Source organism: Quercus suber, unplaced genomic scaffold (assembly GCF_002906115.3).
Source record: "Quercus suber isolate HL8 unplaced genomic scaffold, Cork oak 2.0 scaffold_52, whole genome shotgun sequence".
NCBI lineage: Eukaryota > Viridiplantae > Streptophyta > Magnoliopsida > Fagales > Fagaceae > Quercus > Quercus suber.
In genome coordinates, this window is record NW_027069517.1 from 524,348 (window position 1) to 549,751 (window position 25,404).

The window sequence follows — 25,404 nt, forward strand, 5'->3', positions numbered from 1 at the left end:
TTTTTTTTTTTTTTTTTTTTTTTTTTTTTTTTTTTTTTTTTTTTTTTTTTTTTTTTTTTTTTTTTTTTTTTTTTTTTTTTTTTTTTTTTTTTTTATAATTTGGAACTCTACTTTAGGTTGATGTGATTAAGTTTTGTATTTTTAAGTTGTTATCTTTTTTATTCTGTTTGATTTCATAGATGTTATCATATTGCATTATAAAGATAATATATAAAAATATAATGTTATTTTATTACATAACATGACTTGGATAATTTAGTTTAATACTATATTTTAAAATTTTTTTCTTCTTATGGGGTGGGGGGGAGGGGGGGGGGGGTGAACTTGATTCTGGGCTGAGGCCCAAAGGCCTAGAAGGTCATACTTGAAGAGATGGGCTAGGCTCATCAATGTGGGTGGAAGCTAGAGCGTTTGAAAGAGTAAAGGGTAACTCACCAAAATAGTTACTATGGATATCTGAGTTAGCCACCAATATTGAAACTCTTATCCAAGGTAACAAACACAGATGGTCCTTCAGCGGACACGAGAGGGACCACGGGCAACCAATTTCCTTTTTAATTCGAGATGTCACTCCTATCAGATTCACCTTGGAAAACACCCTGAAAGGATAAGAATCACAGAGGTAGTCACCTTTGCATTAATGAGAGGTTCTCTACCTAATCTCTTCCACGTTAAATGCATATAGGATAGCCTGAATAGTGCAAACACCCCTAAAAGTCCTATTTCATGATGTAAGGGGGGTAGAACCAAGGGTGATGTGACAAGTACCCCGAAAATCTAGTTGGAAATAGGCCAATTGGGGAGATAAAGGAAGGAAAAATGCCTATAAAAGAAGAGGAGGGTACAACAGAGAGGGGTTTCAGAAATATCCTCAGAGAAAGACTCAATGAAGAACAATAGAGAGAAAACTATAATAGGATAGGAAAAATAGAAGTGTTTAGCTTTTAACTCAGTCCTTTGTATCTCGAGAAAGATGTTTTCATATCAATAAACAATCCTTTGTATTCCTTGTTGCCTTCTAATCAGTTGTCTAGATCTCCCATTGTAAAATGTTTATCTTTGAATTATGATAAATTAGTTGTGTTAGTCAGTTATTTAGTTATCAAAAAAAGAAAGTGTTCATCCCCGACACCCACACTTCTCATATTATTTTCTATAAATTTCTTATTATTCTCTCTCAATTATTTTTTTAAAAAGTGGTTATTCTCTTTCTATTGATTTTTTTTATTCTTTCTTACAACTCTACTTTATATTGATGAATTATTGTGATTTTTAAAACTCTATTTTGGGCTCATACATTTTTGTGTTTTATTTTTTAGTTCCCCATCACGAGTGGTCTATCTCTCTCTCTATAATAAAATTTAGAGAATAAATTATACATATCAAATATAAGTTCAACATGAGTTTTGATTATCACGATAATTTCTTTTAAGAGAATGAATAATTTATTTAACTAAAAATCATACATACATACATACATACATATATATATATATATATTTCTTAAATGTATAATCAACCTCATATAATTCATTTAAAGTAATGATATTAGAACAAATGAATAACTCTAAAGATTACATTTGTATATTCATATTCTTTATGTTTAGAAAGACTTTTACTTAAATTTAGCACTACCAAAATGGACTGAAATGCTATTTTAATGTAACTCAACAAAAGCGTAGTAACAATAAATGCTATACGTAAGGTTTTATGAGTTTCAGATTTAGATTTAGATTAGGTGCTTTCAACCCAAATATGTCTTTTCCCATTATGTAAGTGCACAAAAATGGATCAAAGTGAACCAAAATGGACTGAAGTGGTCCAAATGGAGCGAGTTGGACCAAATGCAACAAAGTGGACCAAATGGATAGAATAGGACCGAATAGACTAAATAGGACTATATGGACCAAATAAGAGCAAATGGACCGAAAGGATTGAAGTAGACAAAATGGACTGAATGAGACTAAATTGGACCTAAATGGATAGATTGGACTGAAGTAGACTGAATAGGACTAATGTGGACTGAATAGAACCGAATTGGACAGAATGGACCAAATAGAACCAAAGTGGACAAAATGGACGGAATTGCCCGAATAAGACTGAAGTAGACCAAAAAGGACAAAATGCGTCAAATAGGACCAATATGAACCGAATAGGACTGAAGTAGACAGAATATGACTAATATGGACCGAATAGAGCCAATGTGGACTGAATGGACAGAATAGGACTGAAGTGGACTAAATAAGACCCAACAGACGACTGAATAGAACTTTAGTGGAGAGAATGGACTAAATATGAGTGAATAGACCGATTAGGACCGTATGGACCAAATAGGACCAAAATGGACCGAAGAGGACATAATGGAGCAAATAAAACCAATGTGGACCGAATGAGATTTTTGAATATTTATCATTTTTATTGCATTTTTAGGGCTCATATTTCTAATTTCTAATGTATATTTTCTTTGTTTTTTTTAACTTAAAACTAAAGAGTTTCGCCCCAAATATAATAAAATTTCATACTTTTCAACCCAAAAATTAAGGGAAAAAAAAAGAATTTTTGAGCTAAACTTGAAAAGACAACCTACAAAAAGAATCAATTTAAGACCCAATTAATCTAAAATGAACTAAAGGGGATTGAATAAAAATTGTTTAATTTTTAGGTAGAACAAATTATTTTCAAAAAATTTTAGAGAAAAAATTATACATTATATTACAATAGAAAATAATTATTTATCCCCACACATTGTGTGGGTCTGCGACTAGTTCCTTTAAAAACTCAACTTCCACCTGCATCACCAGTAACCATTACTCTTTCAATCGTTTAAAACAAAACAAAAAAAGCACCAACATTTTTTTATAAAAAAAGAAAAAAAAAGCACAAGTAGGAAGCATGGACACAGACACATACATGAGTACGAGTATGGATACGATACAATGACATGAGCAATTTTTGAAAATTTATAATATGAAAATGCCGGTACGACATGAGTATGATACGGATACAACATTGTACGATACCTTAACTAAAGTGTTCTTACTTCTTAAGCTTACTTGAGGTTGAAACCAATTCTCACAAGAGAATGCGAAAACAGGGAGAACCCTAATTCCCAACTTGCAACACAGCTCCACAATGGCTTAGTGACCGAACACTCTCCATGTAAATTTGTGTACATAAAATTAGTATTACAGCCACCCAGCTAAGTAACATATCCTAATTTTATGTCTCTCATGTCTCCATAGGACCCCCCCCCCCCCCCCCCCCCCCCACTTCTTTCTATGATAATTAAGCTAAATGAACTTTTTATTTCTCTTTTTGGCAGGGATTTCTTCTATCAGACTGGGAAGGAATTGACACGATATGTGAACCATACAGAGCAGATTATCGTCATTGCGTTTTAACATCAATTAATGCAGGATTGGACATGGTAAAGTTTGAAATCTCAAAAGGATTAAATAACTGCAAAGTTGTGCAAGCCACTTAATTTTAATGTGTTGTGATAATGAGCAGAATATGGAGCCTCTACGATATGAAGAATATTTTGAAACTTTAATATCTCTCATTGAGTCAGGGGAGATACCCATGTCCAGGATTGATGATGCTGTGAAACGAATATTGAAAGTAAAATTTATTGCTGGCCTTTTTGAGCATCCCTTTGCTGATAGATCCTTGCTAGATATGGTTGGTTGCAAGGTATTGTCTAGTGGAACATGTTTTAGAGTTAACTGACTAATGGTTATTGATTCCATTTGCACAGACTAAGCCTAAATGAATGAAATAATAGTCACACTATCTTTGGCAGAAGATAGAAATGGCTGTCCTATTTTATAATTTTCTTTGATAACAGGTGCATAGAGAATTGGCACGCGAAGCAGTAAGGAAATCACTGATTTTGCTAAAGAATGGGAAGGACCCGGAGAAGCCATTCCTCCCTCTGGATAAAAATGCAAGAAGAATATTAGTTATTGGGAGGCATGCTGATGATCTTGGGTACCAGTGTGGAGGTTGGACAATAACAAAGTATGGGACCAGTGGCAGAATAACCATCGGTAAGAACACAGTTAATTCAACCATATAAATATGGGGCACTAGGACACTCATTTAATTTTAACTCCTCTATCCCGTTATGAGAAATTATTCAATAATCCAAGGGTAATACTTCTTGCGTTTACATGATAGTTGGTTGCACCAAATAACTTTCTAGTGGGATCTACCGTTTATATAAGAGGAGAGAGCATTACCCCTGGAATACTAAATAATTTTTCTTTTAGGAGTGGTTTTTATTTTTTATTTATTTCATTTTGTTTTTATTCTTCAATCATTTTAGCTTGGAACAAAGCTAGAACATTGGAATACAACTAATGTCTTCCTTCCATACATCTTCCACTAAGGCTAGGCAGCTTTGAGGATCTATCCAACAGTTGGGTATAGTTCCTTAGTTGTGCCATATGTTATTTAGTTAAATTCAACCATGTTGCCTTAGAAGTTGTAACTATACCAAAAAAAAAAAATGCACCGGCCAATAAGCTAATAAAGTACATGATTGTTTGCATTGTCAATATATAAAGCACATGATTAAATTTAATTTTTGAATTTAAGGTATAGTACCTAAAAAATTATATTAAAGTTTTGACCAGTGAATTTTATATGGGGGATGGGGCAGAGGAGAAATGAGGGATGAAGTGTCACCATCAAAGGAAAGAGATAAAAAGAGGAAATTTTGATTAAGTCAATAATAGGGAACACATACATTTGAAGGACCTTGCAACCATGTTAAAAGCAATGGAATGGTTTGTATTTTTTTATACCTCTCTCATACGGATTTTCCTTGTGTTCTAGGGACAACAATTTTGGAAGGCATTAAAGAAGCAGTTGGAGAACATTCAGAAGTCATATATGAGCAAAACCCATCATCAGCAACCTTTGAAGGCCTAGAATTCTCCTATGCTATAGTTGTTGTTGGTGAGCCTGCTTACGCTGAAGGCAGGGGATATAATGTAGAGCTCAAAATTCCTTTTGATGGTGCCGATGTTATTAACATGGTTGCAGAAAGAGTTCCCACTTTGGTAGTTCTGATATCTGGAAGGCCTCTTGTTTTGGAACCAGAACTTCTGGAAAAGATGGATGCATTGGTTGCAGCTTGGTTGCCAGGGAGTCAAGGAGAGGGAGTAGCAGATGTGGTGTTTGGAGACTATGAATTCCAAGGAAAGCTTCCTGTCACTTGGTTCAAGAGAGTAGATCAGCTGCCTATGAATTATGGGGATGAGAATTATGATCCTTTGTTTCCTTTAGGCTTCGGTTTAAAGACAAAGGTACATTAGATGAATTTGGGTATGTAAATTCAATACGGCTAGGCACACAACAGGTCATATCAGCAGCCGTGAAAAAGGTTGTGCTTACTTATGTGAATTTAGTTAGGCCAAGCTTATGTCACCTTATGTGAATTTAGTTTGGGTTATGTCTACTCCGTTTTTATGAGACATAATCTGGCCGAACATGTATGGATCATATGTTTGAAAGCCCATCTGAAGGTTTTAAAAAATATTCCATTTTGTTTCTACTTATCTTGCAAATGAAATTGCAATGAAAAGAAAAGTCTTGTTTGGTACAATTTTATTTATTTATTGAGATTATTTAAAAATATAGTACCTAAAAAAATGAAAATTGAAAAAAGTTATACTTTGAAAAGTACGGTTTGATAACATGTTACCAAATAGATAAATGAACTTATGTGGTCAATATATTTTGGTTGGGTAAGATGGTAAACATTATCTACTAAGGACTTATAGGTTGAACCATGATTAAATTATTGGTTTGGTGGTAATGACATTTCAAGCTTTGATGGAGAGGAGAAAAAAAAGAAGGAAAACTATGCAGGGAGAACTATTGGAGGGAGCAACTACCATTTACTTGCCGACTTGACACACCAACTCAGCTGCCCATTAGGAGAATCGGATAGTACTCTTACTCCAATTATATAAAATGATTCGTACTTAATGCATAAGCCTATCACTTTTGTGGAGAATGGAAGAGGTGATTGTTATTTCATGGACAGTCTTACTTCCAAATTTTGAAGTAAAATTTGATATGCCCTTTATGCCAGTAGGAGACAAAAGAAAGGGTAGAGACTCGGAGAGAGCAAATCAAGTGTTTTATTAAAACAAAGATCTGTACATCAGCTAGGACTTTATGAACAGAAAAGAGAACATAGAAGAAAGCAAAGTAAAAGGAAAGAAAAGAAAAGAAAACGAGAAATCATGGCGTCCAAGACCCACAAAGCTGAAACTTACCCCCTATCCCCAGAAATCAAAGGGTAATTTTCTAGTCAAATCAAGACCATTATTGGGGAATCTCTAATAGAGCCATAGAATTTGTAAATGACATGGTGTAGGCCAATTGTAAAACTATTATAGATCACTCACCAGAGGGCTAAAAGTCTCAATCTACACCACATATCTACTATTGTCTAACCAGGGAAAGAATAAAAATTCTGTAAATGTATATGGCACAACAACTTAGTGAAAAAGCAAGCTACAAAAGAAATATGATAACTTTGCACAGCTTTGAACACAAATGAGGCTATAGGAAATACAGCAGCAGTAACAGGATCATCATGAAACATTATAGATACCTTAAAAAGCAATTTGTTGGAGTCCACAATTAGTGTTGGTGGTCTCCTCAATTCCTGTTATCAGCTCTTGTAGGGATCTTGATAGCTTAGAGGAATCTCTAATTACAGAAATTTGAACGTTTTCCCTGTCACAAGTCAAAAATCAGCACGATTAATGTATGTCCACTATATAAGACCATGTAATCTATCAAGTCAATAATGCAACACACCTTCACTCAGATATAATGGAAACTGTATATGATTAAGATCATCACAACAACTATATGTTCATGGCAGCAAATCATACTCTAACCGAAAAGTGAAAAATCCTAAATCTAGGAACTCAGAATTTCACTCCTAGTCTTAGCTTAGATCATTTTGAAAATTTAAAAGCAATTGGTATAGTCACTCCCATCAAGCTCAAACAATTTCCTTTCTTACTTTTAGTTTAAAATAATGTAATAACAACATTCTAAGGTTGCTAACTTGACATAAAAGTTAACATTTGGAAACATCAAAATTCTTGTGCATAATAACACTTCCATGTACCTAAATGGAAAGCCAAACCCCATTTACAAAATCAGTTCACTTAACCAGATATATTGGTCCTCTGTAATCATTCATGCCACCCAATTCCTGCAAGTCTCACATAACCAATTACTCAATTCAATACCCTTTCAATAGAAATATAGCATCTTACAAATGCAAACCGAAGCTAGGGATATAGGTCAGGATCCTCTCCATTTGCTTTGATACAAAGAATGTCTATTTCATTACAAAGATTTATTTTGTCACAAAATCTGATGTGATACACCACAGCAATAGAAAGAAACCATCTAATACAAAAATATTACTATGCGTACCCAAATTCTACTTTGTGGACCGGGCTTGGAATTGGGCTTACAATCTACTAGTATAGTGGGCCTAGTATTTCCTACTATGGGCAATTCCACCTCAAATCACTCTATAGCTTCCTTTAATCCTAGTGACTACCCTTACTCTTCTCTCTGTTACTCACTCTCGAGTTTCACTTGTATACTTTCTCTCTCTCTCTTCTTCCTTTCTTCTTTTCCTATCAGGATTGCCAACCTCCTACTCATTCTTTTCTCCTTTTTATAGCTTTGTGTTGGTGGAGATGTCATGATTATTCCCTCAGCTCACTCATGTGGGTGGGGTCCAATCTAATTATTTCTGATGAAAATGCGCTCTGATCAAAATAGTGGTAATGGCATTGGAACTGACTCCAGCCTCCAGAAGTCCGCCTGGCAATGATATCCCTTACAGCAATACCGGGTTGCCGAGAACTTGGGTACCACTGTGCACTCACACTCTCGACCAAGTTAAAGTTGATCGGTAGGGGTTTGCTTTTGACAAGTTTGATACATGATGGACTCATTGTGGTTTTTGGGCTCAGATTGGGCCTTATAGTGTGTTTGAATCAAGGCTATAGGTGCAACGAGGATAGGGTCATGTACTGTACCACAAGGTCAGGGTCCAAGGCCCAATGGGCCTGGGGCCCTGCCCTGTACAATAGCTCAGCCTTGATTCTTGTTTGACTTCCAGGAACGAATCAAGGATGACAAGTGCCAGAGACCTCTCGGGAAATTCAGTCGTCAGTTATTGAACGGATAGGATGGTCAGTAATGCGCTCTCAAAAGGGTCGTTATGCCAGGCTGTCAGGTCTAACTGCCATCTGATGTAGGATACAATTTACTATTTAATTATTGTAATTTATTATTTTTGGTATTTTTATGTAAAAAAACGTTATTTTAGGTTTAGTTGATTTATTTCCTTATTTCTAGGTGCATTTAATGCTTTTTAGCTCAAATTTGGTTCCTGTTATGGTTAGGTATCAATTAGGAGTTATTTTAGATTAAATTTTTTTGTCTGTCAAGTTTTACGGAGCCTTTAAAAAGGCTCCTAAGTCTGTAAACGTTTTTCATAGTTTATTATCAATAAAAATTCAGACTTGTGTCTTTTGTGTTCTCTGGTGGATTCTAGACCTATCACTTTGTGGACTCAAGGAACTCCTCGTGGATTCGAGATTTACTACCAAGAACTAACAGTTTAGTTTCTGTTTCATCAAAAGAGCATCGTGTGTGCTTTTCTTTAGGCTTCCGCGACATCAGTTGGTATCAAAGCCTTGACTTACCCTGATCTGATTGCTAATTGGCGAGACGGTAACCACCACCACAACAACGACGAATAACTTAGCAAGTATTATGTGACGAACAACAAGCACTCATAAATATCTATGCTAAGATGGCGTCGTTGAAGAATGGAAACAATAGGGATAACTGCAGCGAAGACATAACTTACGGGCAACTTATTGGTAAGTAAATTTTATATAAACCTTATAAGAAAATTGCAAGTTTTAATGGTTATTTTTTAAAAGAAGATTTTCTTGATTGGATACTTGATCTAGAGGATTTATTTGACTATGAGAATATTTGCTATGAGAGAAAAGTTGGACTTGCTTTGTATAAACTTAGTAAGTATGCCTTATGTTGGTGGGAACGAGTACAATCTGATAAAATCTGACAAGGTAAAGACAAAATTTGATCATGGTCAAGGATGAAAAAGATGCTTGCTATCAAATTTTATCCTTTGGATTGTGAAGAAATTTTGTCATATACAATACAAGATTATTATTGGCCAAGAAGTTCATACTTGAATTATTTTGAAGAGCCAAATATTCCATCGTTAAAGGAAGAATTACATGTTAAAGAAAATATCGTTCTTGAAGAATATGGAGAAGTCAAAGACGAAAATATCGAGATTTTTGAGGAAATTAATGAAGGCCTTGTTATAGAAAAAGAACCTAAAATCAAGACGGTGGAGGAGATTAATGAAGACCCTATTATAGAGAAAGATCTTGAGGTTGGGATAGTAGAGACCATTAAAGAAGAAATTATAGAGGAAGTTGTCAACGATCTCGATGAAATCAAGTTAGATGATTGCAACATTCAAACTCCTATTATTTTATTGGGAGACACCGAAACAAAGTTTATTGATTTTATTGGAGTGGAAAGATTTGATTTGATCATTGACTTTTATTTAGTGAATATTGTCAATTACATGAAGATCAAGGGAGAAGAAGTTCAAGTTGTCCAATTAATGACTTTCAAGTTTGGCAAGAAGACAAAGAAGATGAAGCATTCAACATATTTGTTCTTTTGGCATGGGAGATTCCAGATTTCAAAGATGAACTCGAGGATGAGTTTGTTTCAAGTGGAGGGGTCTGATGTAGGACACAATTTACTATTTAGTTATTGTAATTTATTATTTTTGGTATTTTTATGTAAAAAAACGTTATTTTAGGTTTAATTGATTTATTTCCTTGGTTTTAGGTGCATTTAATACTTTTTAGGTCAAATTTGGTTCCTGTTATGGTTAGGTATTAATTAGGAGTTATTTTAGATTATATTTTTTTGTCTGTCTAGTTTTATGGAGCCCTTAAAAAGGCCCCTAAGTCTATAAACGTTTTTCATAGTTTATTATCAATAAAAATCCAGACTTGTGTCTTTTGTGTTCTCTGGTGGATTCCAGACTTATCACCTTGTGGATTCAAGGAACTCCTCATGGATTTGAGGTTTACTACCAGGAACTAACAGTTTAGTTTCTGTTCCATCAAGAGAGCATCGTGTGTGCTTTTCTTTAGGCTTCCACGACATCACCATCATAACCTGACGGTTCACGAACCGAGGCTGTGCGTGTGGGGGTTATAAAAAAGAATTCAGAAAGGTTTTCCCACCTTTCTTTTCATTAAATGCCTTAGCTCTTATAAATAGTCTCTTCTAAGTGTTCACTCCACTTTTTACTTCCTTTCTCATCCAACTTCCTGTCTACCGAGCATCCTTCTCCCATGCATAAATTCTTCAATCAAGATCAGCCATTCCAAGAGCCCACAGTAAGTTTCTCTACTCCTTCCTCTTCTTTCGATTTTTTTTTTTCCTTCGCTTTAGAGTTTAAGAATGGGATTTTCCCATCTTCTGTCTATTGAGGCGTCTTTGGCTAACTTTAGAGAGGTTTTCAACATCCCTGGGGATGTGGATGTGGCTTATTGTCACGAGGGCGACATCGCTCTCCATCAACGTTCTGGGTCTAACACGATGTTTTTTTCCTTTGATAGCCATTTTAGAGGGAGGGGTTAGGTTTCCCGTGGACCCTCTTTTACTTAGTACCTTTAGGTTTTATGGTTTGTGTCATGATCAACTTCCTCCCAATTTTTACCAAGTTGTAAGTTGCGTTAGTAGATTAAATCGGATGTACGGGCTACAGTTTAACCATCATGACATAAACTTCATGTACAATTTGTGTGGCAATCTTAAGTCTAACTATTATTTAAAGGCTAGGGATGTATGGGTATGGCTCATATCATGCCTTCCCGATTCTAATAGAAACTCAGCGGGAGAATACGTTCGGGTGAGAAGCAACTGGCTTGCCAATGAGCTCACCTGCTCACTTTCGCCGCGCGAAGTTAGCCAGTACCAAGCACCTTTAATTCTTTTATTCGTATTTTGCTTGTGATTGTTTTGCTTAAATAGGCACTAAACTAGTTTTTGTATTATTTTAATGTAGACGGCAGAAGGTTTAGGCTAGACATTAGAGTAGTGCACGTGAGAGACTTGAATTTCGTGCTTCGATCTGAAATATTTGTGAATTCCGGCGGGCAACTCCGAGCGTTACACCTTATACTCGGTTGCACTCCAGTTTACACAACTTGGTAGCCTTTCGGGCAAGCTTTGCTGGTGGACAACCCTTTGTTGTCGTCTATAGACATGCGACACTCAAACCTTCTTCCCCCCCAGTTAACTGTTGGTGAAGCTCGGGACTTTGGCCCCCGGTTTACTAACGTGGAGTCTCTTGTACCGGTAAAGGACGCCATGGCTGATCTTGTATCTCAAAGTTGTAGAGTCCACGTACCCGTTGAAGAGCCTGAAGCTCTAGTTCAAATAGCCGAGCCAGTAGCAGCTGAGTTCGTTAATTCCTCGGAAGCAGAGGCCGATCACAATGAAGAAATGGTGATCAAGCAAACAATGACCATTGACCGGTTTTTGCCCGACACCCGTCCTACGGCTCAGCCACAACAGCCTCAAGGCAGGGATCAGACTCCTCCTCCTCCTGCTGACCGTACCCGAAAAAGGCAGCGCACTACTGAACAACCACCTAGGGTTTCAAGCGATGCTCCCTCAAGGACTCCTCCCCGGGCATTTGGCGAGATTATGATCCAGGAGCCCACTGGTGGTTCTCAACCAACTGTCTAGGTTGAGACTAATGTGGCATCCTCCTCTCAGCCAGAGGTGGGCTGCCAGACCACCTTTAGACTTGGTAATGAGCCACTGCCGGTGTCGGCCAACGTAAGGACATGGGAATAAGGCGAAGGGGGGGTGAGTCACCCAGAGCTTGGTGCAGGTGGAAACCATACATCAAATTATTCTAAGGGCATAAGCCTATTCCCGGTTCGATCCTAATCACCGAGCAGGTAGAGACCATACATCAAATTATTCTAAGGGCAGAAGTCTGTTTCCGGTTTGACCCCAATCACCAAGCAGGTGGAAACTTTATACTAGAATTCTCTAAGGGCAGAAACCCTATATTAACACTCATTTTTTTCAAGGACGGGAGCCTAACATTCATTTTCGTTAAGTACACAAGCGTGTGCTCGATTCGGTCATAATTGCCGAGAAGGTGCAAGCCTAACATTTACTTCTAAATACAAGAAACCCATTTTTAGTCTGGACACAGCCACCGAAAGGGTGAAAACCTAGTCTATCCTTTTCGAGTACAAGTGCAAGAGTAATCTTCTATTACCGATTTGAGGTAAACTTCGATCTAGATCCCCGATCATCATCAATGAGAAAATACAGTATAATAAGTAATTTGATAACAATACAACAATCATTTATAGATTTGGCAATTATTTATAAATATGGCCGAAATATGTGTCCAATCACCATCTTAAGATGACTAATCAAATGGAATGAAACAAGCACAAATTAAAATTAAACTAGTGTTTCGTCACCACACCCCGGTGACCATAGGTAAAACCAAATAAAAGAAAAATAAACAACAAAAAAGAAAAACAATAATAAAAGGGTAAACAACTTCTGCAAACTTAGGCGACAAGGTCAACGAATTGAGACGGAACAGCAACATTGGCAGGTTGTGCGGGCGCTTCTTCGGTTGGCTGATTGGCGGGAAATGGCTGGGCTTGTACATCCTTGGCAGCATTGAGATTGCTGGTGACCTCGAGGTCAACTGTCTCCACATAAGTGTCAATCGCGTGCACCAGCTCCCTCATGCTGGGGGTATCCTCTTCGTTAGCGGCATCAGCTTGACTCTGAATGGGGGGAGGAGGAGCCGGGTATGGAATTTGCTTAGGATTCCTCAGTGGGGAATCTTCAGCCACTCCCATTGCTTGCAGGGTTGCCAGCCACCCCTCTCCGAACCCATGATGATGGACAATGGGCTTCACAAAGTTTTCAACATCCACGAAGCCTTCATTGTACCACTTTTCCTTGCAAGCTTCAAGGGCCGCTTTAAGGTCAGCGATCTCATCAGCTTGAGCCAAGTTTAAGCTCTCTGCCTCCGCCAATTTGAGCTCCGTGCCCCCTAGCTTAACATCCATCTCTGTCAACTTTTTCTCCACCATTAACTGAGCTTTCTCAGCAGACTGCGCCTTCTTCTTGGCGGCCTCAGCAGCTTTGCCCTTGTCCTTCGCCGTGTCAACCGCAACGTCTTTTAAGGCCTTCTCTTGTTCGGCATCCTCGGTAGTCTCCTCTAACCTTTTGTCAATGACATAGGTTAGCTGCGTAGCCTAATAACATAACAATGACAAGTATGAAGGTAAAGTGAATACACATGCATTAAAACATATGGAAAAAGACGGGATAGTGAGTTACTGCTATGGTATGCCACTGCAGCCGCTTAGCCAACGATTTGTTAGTTCCGCCCGAGAAGAAGTGAATGTCCTCAGGTAGTAGGAGGCCTTGCACCAAGCTCTGGGCGACTTGCCCCCCTTCGCCTTGTTCCCATGTCCTTACGCTGGCCGACACCGACAGTGGCTTGTTACCAAGTCTGAAGGTGGTTTGCCAACCCACCTCTGGCCGAGAGGAGGATGCCACATTAGTCCTGACCTAGGCAGTTGGTCGAGAACCACTAGCGGGCTCCCAGATCATAATCCCACCAGATGCCTGGAGGGGAGTCCTTGAGGGAGCATCGCTTGAAACCCTAGGTGGTTGTTTAGTAGTGCGCTGCCTTTTCAGGTATGGCCAGTAGGAGGAGGAGTCTGATCCTTGCCTTAAGGTTGTTGTGGCTAAGCCGTAGGACAGGTGCCGGGAAAAAACCGATCAATGGTCATTGTTCGCTTGGTCACCATTTCTTCACCGTGATCGGCCTCTACTTCCAAGGAATTAACCAACTCGGCTGCTGGCTTGGCTATTTGAACTAGAGCTTCGGGCTCTTCAATGGGTACATGGACTCTACGGCTTTGAGATACAAGATCAGCCGAGGCGTCCCTTACCAGTACAAGAGACTTCGTGCTAGTAAACTGGGGATCGAAGTCTTGAGCTTCACCAACAGTTAACTGAGGGGAAGAAGGTTTGAGTGCCACACGTCTATATACGACAATAAAGGGCTGTCCACTAGCAAAGCTTGCCCGAAAGTTGCCAAGTTGTGTAAACGGGAGTGCAACCGAGTATAAGGTGCGACGCTTGGAGTTGCCCATCGGAATTCACAAATATTTCAGACTGGAGCACGAAATTCAAGTCTCTCACATACACTACTCTAATGTTTGGCCTAAACCTTCTACCGTTTGCATTAAAATAATACTAAAACTGGTTACTGCCTGTTTAAGCGAAACAATCACAGGCAAAATACGAATAAAAGAATTAAAACTTTTCGGTACCGACCAACTTCGCGCGGTGAAAGTGGGTAAGTGAGCTTGTCAGCAAGCCAGTTGCCGCTCACCCGAACGTATTCCACCGTTGAGTTTCTGTTAGAATTGGGAAGGCATGATATGAGCCGTACTCGTACATCCCTAGCCTTTAAATAATAGTTAGACTTAAGATTTCCACACAAACTGTACATGAAGTTTATGTCATGATGGTTTAACTGTAGCCTGTATATCCGATTTAATCTACTGACGCAACTTATGACTCAGTAAAAATTGGAAGGAAGTTGATTAGGACACAAACCATAAAACCTAAGGGTACTAAGTAAAATAGAGTCCACAAGAAACCTAACCCTTCCCTTTAAAATGGCCATTAAAGGAAAAAACACCGTGTTGGACCTAGAACGTCGATGGAGAGCGATGTCGCCCTCATGACAATAAGCCACATCCACATCACCAGGGATGTTGAAAGCTTCTCTAAAGTTAGCCAAAGATGCCTTAGTAGACAGAAGATGGGAAAATCCCATTCTTAAACTCTAAAGCAAAGGAAAAAAATTGAAAGAAGAGGAAGGAGTAGAGAAACTTAATGCGGGCTCCAGGAATGGGTGATCTTGATTGAAGAATTTATGCACGGGAGAAGGAAGCTCGGCAGAGAGGAAGTTGGATGAGAAAGGAAGTAAAAAGTGGAGTGAACACTTAGAAGAGACTATTTATAAGAGCTAAGGCATTTAATGAAAAGAGAGGCGGGAAAACCTTTCAAATTCTTTTTTATAACCCCCACACGCGCAGCCTCGGTTCACAAACCATCAGGTTATGATGGCGGCTAGACCTTACAGCCTAGCGTAATGCCCCTCTTGAGAGCGCATTAATGACCATCCTATCCCTTCAATAACTTGCAACTGAGCTTCCTGAGAGGTCTCCAGCGCTTGTCATCCTTGATTCGTTCCCGAAAGCTAGACACGAATCAAGGGGGGCTATTGTGCGGGGCAAGGCCCTAGGCCCATTGTTCCTTGGGCCCTAGCCTTGTGGTACTGTATGGGGTAGGGCCCCAGGCCTATTGGGCCTTGGGCGTTGACCTTGTGGTACAATACATGATCTTGTCCCCGTTGCACCTATGGCCTTGATTCGGACACATTATAATGCCCAATCTGAGCCCAAAATCCACAATGAGTCCATCCTGTATCGAACTTGTCAAGCCCATTGGGCCTTGGGCCCTGACCTTGTGGTATAGTACATGACCCTGTCCCCGTTGCACTTATGACCTTGATTCGGACACACTATAAGGCCCAATCTGAGCCCAAAAACCACAATGAGTCCATCTTGTATCGAACTTGTCAAAAGCAAACCCTTGCCGATCAACTTTAACTTGGTCGGGAGTGCGAGTGCACGGGGGTACCCAAGTTCTCAGCAGCTCGGTATTGCCTTAAGGGATATCCCTGCTAAGCGGACTTCTGGAGGCTAGAGTCAATTCCAATGCCATTACCACTGTTTTGATCAGAGCGCATTTTCATCAGGAATAATTAAATTGGACCCCACCCACACGAGTGAACTGAGGGAATAATCATGACGCCTCCACCAACATGAAGCAATCAAAAGGAGAAGAGAATGAGAAGTAGGGGGTTGGCAATCCTGATAGGAAAAGAAGAAAGGAAGAAGAGAGAGAGAGAAATTATACAAGTGAAACCCAAGAGTAAGTAACACAGAGAGAAGAGTAAGGGTAGTCACTGGGATTAAGGAAAGCTATAGAGTGATTTGTGGTGGAATTGCCCATAGTAGGAAATACTAGGCCTACTATACAAGTAGATTGTGAGCCCAATTCTAAGCCTGGTCCACATAGCAGAATTTGGGTATGCACAATTGTATTTTTCTTTTCGTAACTAACACACCAATTCAAGTTTGATGTATAATATCCAAGCTATCATCCAAAGTTAGTATCAAAATTACAAATTGGGTATGTGGTGCACTACTATGTCAAAATTAATAGACCTATTCTCATTATAATAAACCTCACTAAAATTATTTTGGAAACTTGTCGAGACAACATTTTTTTCTTTCTCCCAAAAAAAAAAAAAATATGTTGTCTTACTAAGGTGCCGTTTGTTGAGGTTTAATTTAGAATTTAAACCAACTTATTTTTATATAGGTGTAGCTTGAAAAAGGAATTTCCAAAACCCAAAAGTCTAGTAACTCAGCAGGATTTTATGCTCACTTTTATGAAGAACACCAAGGTTTGATCTCCCTTCCCTGCATCATCTTGTCTATAACCATGAAAGCAATATAAAACTTTTCTTTCTACATATGATAGCTAATACAAACTGAGATTTATAAAACACACTTCATGTAAATTTGTGTACATAAAATTAGTATTACAGCCACCCAGCTAAGTCAAATATCCTAATTTTATAACTCTCTAGTCTCAATAGGAGGAAAAAAAAAAAAAAAAGACAAGGCCAAAGAAAGAAAGGGAAACACCATTTAAGAGTCATAAAATTTAATTAAAAAACTTGGCTGACATTACTCGTATCAACTCTAAAAAGACTAACACACTCTTCTTCTTCTTCTTCTTTTTATTTATTTTTTAATAATAAAAGTAGTCTTCTTTTAGTCATGCTCATGCCCATTTCATTCTTATCTTAGTGATTATTTCTTTTTGTTCTTAATTCGCCTAGGTCCTAGGGTAAGAAATAAATAAACCAAAAGAGAACCACTTTTCATGCTTAGATTCCTGGAAATGACTTAAATTAGTGAATTAGTTCTTGCAAAGTGGTTGATCTATAATATAAGTGTAGGTTTGTCAGCAGTAAAGTTTAGCTTCTTATGTTTGTTTTGTTCCTTAATAGCTTACTATCAATATCTTACTCTGAAATTGCTACCCATTGCATTATTATCTCAGTATAAAAACTACCAGTAGTAATGTTTATCTTGTAACTCAGAGAATAGCCAAGCTTTTGTGTAAGCAGAACCGGGGTCAGTTCAGCAACAAAGAAGAAAAAAAAAAAAAAACCAAAGATGAGTGAAGCAACAGATAGCTGCAGGTTCATCTACAAAGATCCAAATCGGCCAATTGAAGCTAGGGTCAATGACCTCCTCTCTCACATGTCCTTGAAGGAGAAAGTTGGCCAAATGACCTGTACTGAGAATCCTGCTGCTAGTCCTTCCACCATCAAAGACTTGTCCATTGGTACATTGTTCTTAATAATTTGCATATTTTGTCTTTAATATGTCGTGGATTTGAATCCGGGAGTTAATCGCTCCAAATTTTTTTTGGGATAAGTCTGCGTAACAATCATCTCATTAATACCCCCATAAAAGTAGGAGATTTGAGCACAGAATTTTTTTTATAAATCTTTTCGTTCACTTACGTTAGTTCTATATCATTTGCATATAGGAGCTATATTATATTCTTGCCCAGCCAGTTGTTATCCGACTGAACCTGCTTCAGCAATTAACTGGGCTGATATGGTTGACAGTTTACAGAAGGCAGCTTTAGAGGCACGCCTTGGTATCCCAATTATACAAATGTGTGATTCCGTCCATGGTCATGGAAATGTGTTTGGTGCTACAATTTTCCCTCATAATGTTGGCCTTGGAGCAACTAGGCAAGTCCTTTTATAGATTGCAGCTGATTGATGCACATATAATCATATAGCTAGATGCATATTTCAGTAACGAATAAAAATCAATTATCCCAACCTGAGTGCTTAACTTTATCTTTCACTGGCACCATAACTTGCTACATGTCCTTTTTTATTTCCTTATAAAGTAATCGAAGTAATTAAAAAAAATATAAATATATATATATATATATATCTCAAGCTCGTTGATGCATAAGGAGAATTTCTTGTCATAGCCTTATATTCGTTGTTGTTCATTATCCTGTCTTCTATTTGTTGTAGAGATAAAAACTTAGTTGAGAGAATTGCATCTGCTACTGCACTGGAACTCAGAGCAACTGGAACTAATTTTTCTGTTGCTCCTTGTGTAGCTGTAAGTTGACTCAAGTTAATGCTAGACCATTTCGTTGTGTTTTTCTGTTTTACATCCACATGCATGACTTTTGGAATTTCGTTGGGAAATGTACTGACAGGTTATGAGAGATCCAAGATGGGGAAGATGTTATGAGAGTTTTAGTGAGGATAGTGAAATAGTTAGTGCCATGACATCTGCTGTTGTAGGATATCAGGGCATACCCCCTGAAGGACATCCTAACGGTTACCCTTATGTAGCTGGCGGGTAAGAGAAAATTCCATTACTACTTCTCATTCTAACCTTCTATAATGAATGTAAACTCTGTCTATCAACATTGTTAATTGCTTTATCTTTTGGGCATCATTCGGCAGTGGAAGTTCATATAATGATAAAATGAAATTCAACCTCAAAGTTGATAAATCGAGGCGTAGAAATTTTTAACCTTGTTATACTTCTTTTGATTTGTGTATATGTACTTTTGTAGTGAACTGAAACATATGCGAGTCATGTGACAACATTGTTATATGGTTCAACCAAATTTATACCTACATTATCAGAAATCAAATTCAAAAATCCTCACAAACACAAATCAATGTAACCAACTCTAACTCAACTCAAACTTATAATCGCAATTCACAAACTCAACACTCTCATAATTTCCAAGCACCAATCATCAAATGTTTCTCTCTGAAACAGCCCAAAAATGTACCAGACGCATTGTGGAAACCTATATCATGTTCTTCTAAAAGTTTTAATCACTTAAGTATTTCAATGCCACCATCACATAAAATTGTTTTCTGGAAGTGTTTAAAAAATATGTTGACAGTAAGTTTATTTGATTTTTGTTTGACTATTTCTTTCATAAACAAATACAGAACAAAGGTTATTGCATGTGCCAAGCATTTCGTTGGAGATGGGGGCACTGAACTTGGTTTAATGGAAGGAAATACTGTATCATCTTTTGAAGACTTGGGGAGGATCCATATGAAACCTTACCTGGATTGTTTGGCTCATGGAGTCTCCACTATTATGCCCTCTTATACCAGCTGGAATGGGACTAGAATGCATGGTCACCGCTTTCTCTTAACAGATATTTTGAAAGAGAAGTTGGGATTCAAGGTGCTTAAGCCTCTGATTTCAAGATTTTCACCGAGATATATACCTTTCTCTAGAATTTAGGTGTAACCAATACACATAGCTTGCATCACATGGGATTAAATCCAATGTGACAGATACTAAAGTACCCTCAAAATAAGGCGTTTTTATTGATTGCACCATAATTCAAGTTAGATAATAGGAACCACATAACAGAGCCTTTGCACTACTATTTTAATCTCCTGTTTTCTTAGTAAGATTTTCTTTTCATCTTGGTTTGTGGATGTATGCAATTTGTCCAACCACATATATAAATTCTTGTGTTCTTTGTGTGTGTTTATTGAGTTATCTTTGTCTTGGTTGAAATCCTAGAAGTGATATTGCACAACAGTGAGTAGCTAAAATGGAACATCATCATAAAAAAATTGATATTAAAACTTAGCTCTCCCAAAAACTTGAATGAGAAGCTTGATTTCATTGTGCAGGAACCTTTGCTTATTTGTTATAGCATACTATTTAACCTTCCCCCCACTTCTTTCTATGATAATTAAGCTAAATGAACTTTTTCTTTCTCCTTTTGGCAGGGATTTCTTCTATCAGATTGGGAAGGAATTGACACAATATGTGAACCATACAGAGCAGATTATCGTCATTGCGTTTTAACATCAATTAATGCAGGAGTGGACATGGTAAAGTTCGAAATCTCAAAAGGATTAAATAACTGCAAATTGTGCAAGCCAATTAATTTTAATTTGTTGTGATAATGTGCAGAATATGGAGCCTTTACGCTATGAAGAATATTTTGAAACTTTAATATCTCTAGTTGAATCAGGGGAGATACCCATGTCCAGGATTGATGATGCTGTGAAACGAATATTGAAAGTCAAATTTATTGCTGGCCTTTTTGAGCATCCATTTGCTGATAGATCCTTGCTAGATATGGTTGGTTGCAAGGTATTGTTTAGTGGAACATGTTTTAGAATTAACTGACTGATGGTTATTGATTTCATTTATGTGCAGTTGCTAAATTTTACAGAGACTAAGCCTAAATGAATGAAATAATAGTCACACTATCTTTGGCAGAAGATAGAAATGGTTGTCCTATCTTATAATTTTCTTTGATAACAGGTGCATAGAGAATTGGCACGCGAAGCAGTAAGGAAATCACTAATTTTGCTAAAGAATGGGAAGGACCCGGAGAAGCCATTCCTCCCTCTGGATAAAAATGCAAGAAGAATATTAGTTATTGGGAGGCATGCTGATGATCTTGGGTACCAGTGTGGAGGTTGGACAATAACTAAGTATGGGACCAGTGGCAGAATAACAATCGGTAAGAACACAGTTAATTCAACCATATAAATATGGGGCACTTGGACACTCATTTAATTTTAACTCTTCTATCCCATTATTGAAATGAGTAATTATTCAATAATCCAATGGTAATACTTCTTACGCTTACATGATAGTTGGTTTGACCAATTAACTTTCTAGTGGGATCCACTGTTTATATAGGAGGAGAGAGCATTACTCACAGAATACTAAATAATTTTTCTATTAAGAGTGGTTTTTATTTTTTATTTATTTCATTTTGTTTTTTCTGTTAAAAACTTATCCCAAGCACATTCTTCAATCTTTTTAGCTTGGAACAAAGCTAGAACATTGGAATACAACTAATGTCTTCCTTCCATATATCTTCCACTAAGCCTAGGCAGCTTCGAGGATCTATCCAACAGTTGGGTATAGTTCCTTAGTTGTGCCATATGTTTTTTAGTGAAATTCAACCATGTGGCCTTAGAAGTTGTAACTATACCAAAAAAAAATGCACCGGCCGATAAGCTAATAAAGTACATGATTGTTTGCATTGTCAATAAAGCACATGATTAAATTTAATTGTTGAAATTAAGGTATAGTACCTAAAAAATTGTATTAAATTTTTGATCAATGACTTTTGTATGGGGGATGGGGCAGAAGAGAAATGAGGGATGAAGTGTCACCATCAAAGGAAGGAGAAAAAAAGAGGAAATTTTGATTAAGTCAATAATAGGGAACACATACATTTGAAAGACCATGCAACCATGTTAAAAGCAATGGACGGGTTTGTATTTTTTTATACCTCTCTCATACGAATTTTCCTTGTGTTCTAGGGACAACAATATTGGAAGGCATTAAAGAAGCAGTTGGAGAACATTCAGAAGTCATATATGAGCAAAACCCATCATCAGCAACCTTTGAAGACCTACAATTCTCCTATGCTATAGTTGTTGTTGGTGAGCCTGCTTATGCTGAAGGCAGGGGATATAATGTAGAGCTCAAAATTCCTTTTGATGGTGCCAATGTTATTAACATGGTTGCAGAAAGAGTTCCAACTTTGGTTGTTCTGATATCTGGAAGGCCTCTTGTTTTGGAACCAGAACTTCTGGAAAAGATGGATGCATTGGTTGCAGCTTGGTTGCCAGGGAGTCAAGGAGAGGGAGTAGCAGATGTGGTGTTTGGAGACTATGAATTCCAAGGAAAGCTTCCTGTCACTTGGTTCAAGAGAGTAGATCAGCTGCCTATGAATTATGGGGATGAGCATTATGATCCTTTGTTTCCTTTAGGCTTTGGTTTAAAGACGAAGGTACATTAGATGAATTTGGGTATGTAAATTCAATACGGCTAGGCACACAACAGGTCATCTCAGCAGCTGTGAAAAAGGTTGTGCTTACTTATGTGAATTTAGTTAAGCCAAGCTTATGTACCTTATAACCAGCCCAATTTGGGTTATGTCTACTCCGTTTTTATGAGACTTAATCTGGCCGAACATGTATGGATCATATGTAAATATTCCATTTTGTTTCTACTCATCTTTTAAATGAAATTGAAATGAAAAGAAAAGTCTTGTTTGGTACAATTTTTTTATTTATTGAGATTATTTAAAAATATTGTACCTGAAAAGAACTATACCTCAAAAGGACTAGTCACAATTAAGACTTCTTGCAGTTGTTAATAAAGCCCAGTTCAACCCAGTAAATACCCAATGTGGCACTCATCGCACACCCACACACAACACACAATCAATCAAATTGAGGTATCACAATCTCCCCCACTTAAATCCCTAATATCTTTGTTAGGGCCCATTTTGTGGAGTAGTATCTCCGAGCCCACACGGGGTTACTGGGTCGGCTTTGATACCATATGTAATGACCCAATGAAAAGCACTAGCCACATCTGTGTCATACCTCAAAAGGACTAGTTACAATTGAGACTCCTTACAGTTGTTAATAAAGCCTAGTTCAACCCAGTAAATACTCAATGTGGGACTCATCACACATCCACACATATCACACAATCAATCAAATTGGGGCATCACAATAAACATTATCTACTAAGGACTCATAGGTTGAACCATGATTAAATTATTGGTTTGGTGATAATGACATTTCAAGCTTTCATGGAGAGGAGAAAAAAAAGAAGGAAAACTATGCAGGGAGTAATATTGGAGAGAGCAACTACCATTTACTGGCCGATTTGACACACCAACTCAGCTGCCCATTAGGAGAATCGGATGGTACTCTTACTCCAATTATATAAAATGATTCGTAATTAATGCATAAGCCTATCACTTTTGTGGAGAATGGAAGAGGTGATTGGTATTTCATAGACAGTCTTACTTCCAAATTTTGAAGTAAAATTTGATATGCCCTTTACACCAGTAGGAGACAAAAGAAAGGGTAGAGACTTGGAGAGAGAAAATCAAGTGTTTTATTAAAACAAAGATCTGTACATCATCTAGGACTATATCAACAGAAAAGAGAACATAGAAGAAATCAAAGTAAAAGGAAAGAAAAGAAAAGAAAACAAGAAATCATGGCGTCCAAGACCCACAAAGCTGAAACTTACTCCCTATCCCCAGAAATCAAAGAGTAATTTTCTAGTCAAATCAAGACCATTATTGGGGAATCTCTAATAGAGCCATAGAATTTGTAAATGACATATAGTGTAGGCCAATTGTAAAACTATTATAGATCACTCACCAGAGGGCAAAAAGTCTCAATCTACACCACATATCTAATATTGTCTAACCTAGGAAAGAATAAAAAAAATTCTGTAAATGTATATGGCACAACAACTTAGTGAAAAAGCAAGCTACAAAAGAAATATAATAACTTTGCACAGCTTTGAACACAAATGAGGCTATAGGAAATACAGCAGCAGTAACAGGATCATCACGAAACATTATAGATACCTTAAAAAGCAATTAGTTGGAGTCCACAATTAGTGTTGGTGGTCTACTCAATTCATGTTATCAGCTCTTGTAGGGATCTTGTAGCTTAGAGGAATCTCCAAGTACAGAAATTTGAATGTTTTCCCTGTCACAAGCCAAAAATCAGCATGATTAATGTATGCCCACTATATAAGACCATGTAATCTATCAAGTCAATAATGCAACATACCTTCACTCAGATATAATGAAAACTGTATATGATTAAGATCATCACAACAACTATATGTTAATGGCAGCAAATCATACTCCAACCAAAAAGTGAAAAATCCTAAATCTAGGAACTCAGAATTTCACTCCTTGTCTTAGCTTAGACCATTTTGAAAATTTAAAAGCAACTGGTACAGTCACTCCCATCAAGCTCAAACAATTTCCTTTCTTACTTTTAGTTTAAAATATTGTAAAAACAGCATTCTAAAGTCACTAACTTGACATAAAAGTTAACATTTGGAAACATCAGTATTCTCGTGCATAATAACACTTCCGTGTACCTAAATGGAAAGCCAAACCCCATTTACAAAAATCAGTTCACTTAACCAGAAATATTGGTCCTTTGTAATCATTCATGCCACCCAATTCCTGCAAGTCTCACATAACCAATTACTCAATTCAATACCCTTTCAGTATAAATATAGCATCTTACAAATGCAAACCGAAGCTATGGATACAGATCAGGATCCTCTATTTCATTAAAAAGATTTATTTTGTCACAAAATCTGATGTGATACACCACACCAATAGAAAGAAACCATCTAATACAAAAATATTACATATGCTTAAAAGTCATTGAAAGTACCACCATAATAAACACCTTTAAATTCTCAAAAACAAAATAGTAAATCTTTATAGTAAAATGATACTGTCTCTGTGTGTCTAAAAGATGTAGCAAATGAAGGAAGTGAAAAAGTTTCTGATATGCTGACCTCAACAAACTGCCCATTTCATCTCTCAATCCTCTTTCAAATAATGCTTAAAAGTCATTAGTGACTATAACTCTTTCAATCACTTTAAACCCCCCCAAAAAAAAAAAAAAAGTTAGAGAACCTTAATTCCCAACATGCAACACAGAATCGAGTGAAAGTGAGAGTTTTACGTACTCGTCCAGATTGAAGGAGAAGAAGAAGTAGGGTTCGGGTCGACCCATTTGTGTTTGTGGATCATGTATATGGGTTCGCCCAACGGGTGTTTACGTTACGTTCAACGGAGGGAAGGTTTATCGTGTTGTGTTGTGTTAAGCAAAATCATGGATACAGATATCTACTTTTATTTAAGGACTTCCCTGTTTGGATTATTCAATTTTTTAGTTTAAAAATGTCTTATACTGTACAAAATTAAAATACATTTTAGCAAAAATTTAATTTTAATTTCCACTAAAATATTACTTATACTGTACAAAACTAAAATACATTTTAGCAAAAATTTAATTTTAATTCCCACTAAAACATTACCTAAAACATAAGTCTGCTTTCTATTAATTTTCAAATTAATTTATTCACATATAAATTAGATTTACTATAGTTAGAGCACCAAACTCCATAAATAATTAAATATTACCAGTTTTATCCGCGCGATCCG

At 37.2% G+C, this 25,404-nt stretch overlaps 2 protein-coding genes and 1 long non-coding RNA gene across 4 annotated transcripts; 2 read left to right on the top strand and 1 right to left on the bottom strand.

Moving 5' to 3' along the window:
• Positions 1–3,322: 3,322 nt before the first annotated feature.
• On the top strand, positions 3,323–5,560 carry LOC112018090 (uncharacterized; the record flags this gene model as incomplete). The annotated part of the gene is given in 4 exon segments (XM_065771986.1): positions 3,323–3,427; positions 3,511–3,693; positions 3,848–4,049; positions 4,840–5,560. Coding segments are annotated over 4 exon segments (972 nt in total), but the record flags the coding sequence as incomplete, so codon positions are not given.
• A 139-nt stretch (positions 5,561–5,699) lies between these two features.
• On the bottom strand, positions 5,700–25,056 carry LOC136066922 (uncharacterized). Its single transcript, XR_010628448.1, has 3 exons — positions 24,927–25,056; positions 23,794–23,917; positions 5,700–6,756 (listed from the first exon to the last, which is right to left on the bottom strand). It is a non-coding gene; the product is annotated as an uncharacterized LOC136066922 (long non-coding RNA).
• On the top strand, positions 17,030–22,458 carry LOC112018089 (uncharacterized). Of its 2 annotated transcripts, XM_065771988.1 has the most exons (9): positions 17,030–17,685; positions 17,893–18,103; positions 18,401–18,491; positions 18,592–18,737; positions 19,349–19,592; positions 20,153–20,257; positions 20,340–20,522; positions 20,697–20,898; positions 21,713–22,458. In XM_065771988.1, the coding sequence occupies exons 1-9, from the start codon at positions 17,514–17,516 to the stop codon at positions 22,192–22,194; spliced, it is 1,836 nt and encodes a 611-aa protein (XP_065628060.1). In that variant the 5' UTR covers positions 17,030–17,513; the 3' UTR covers positions 22,195–22,458. The 2 variants fall into 2 exon arrangements, with proteins under 2 accessions (XP_065628060.1, XP_065628061.1); XM_065771989.1 differs by lacking the exon at positions 17,893–18,103 and having other exon boundaries at positions 17,669–17,685.
• Positions 25,057–25,404: the final 348 nt, after the last annotated feature.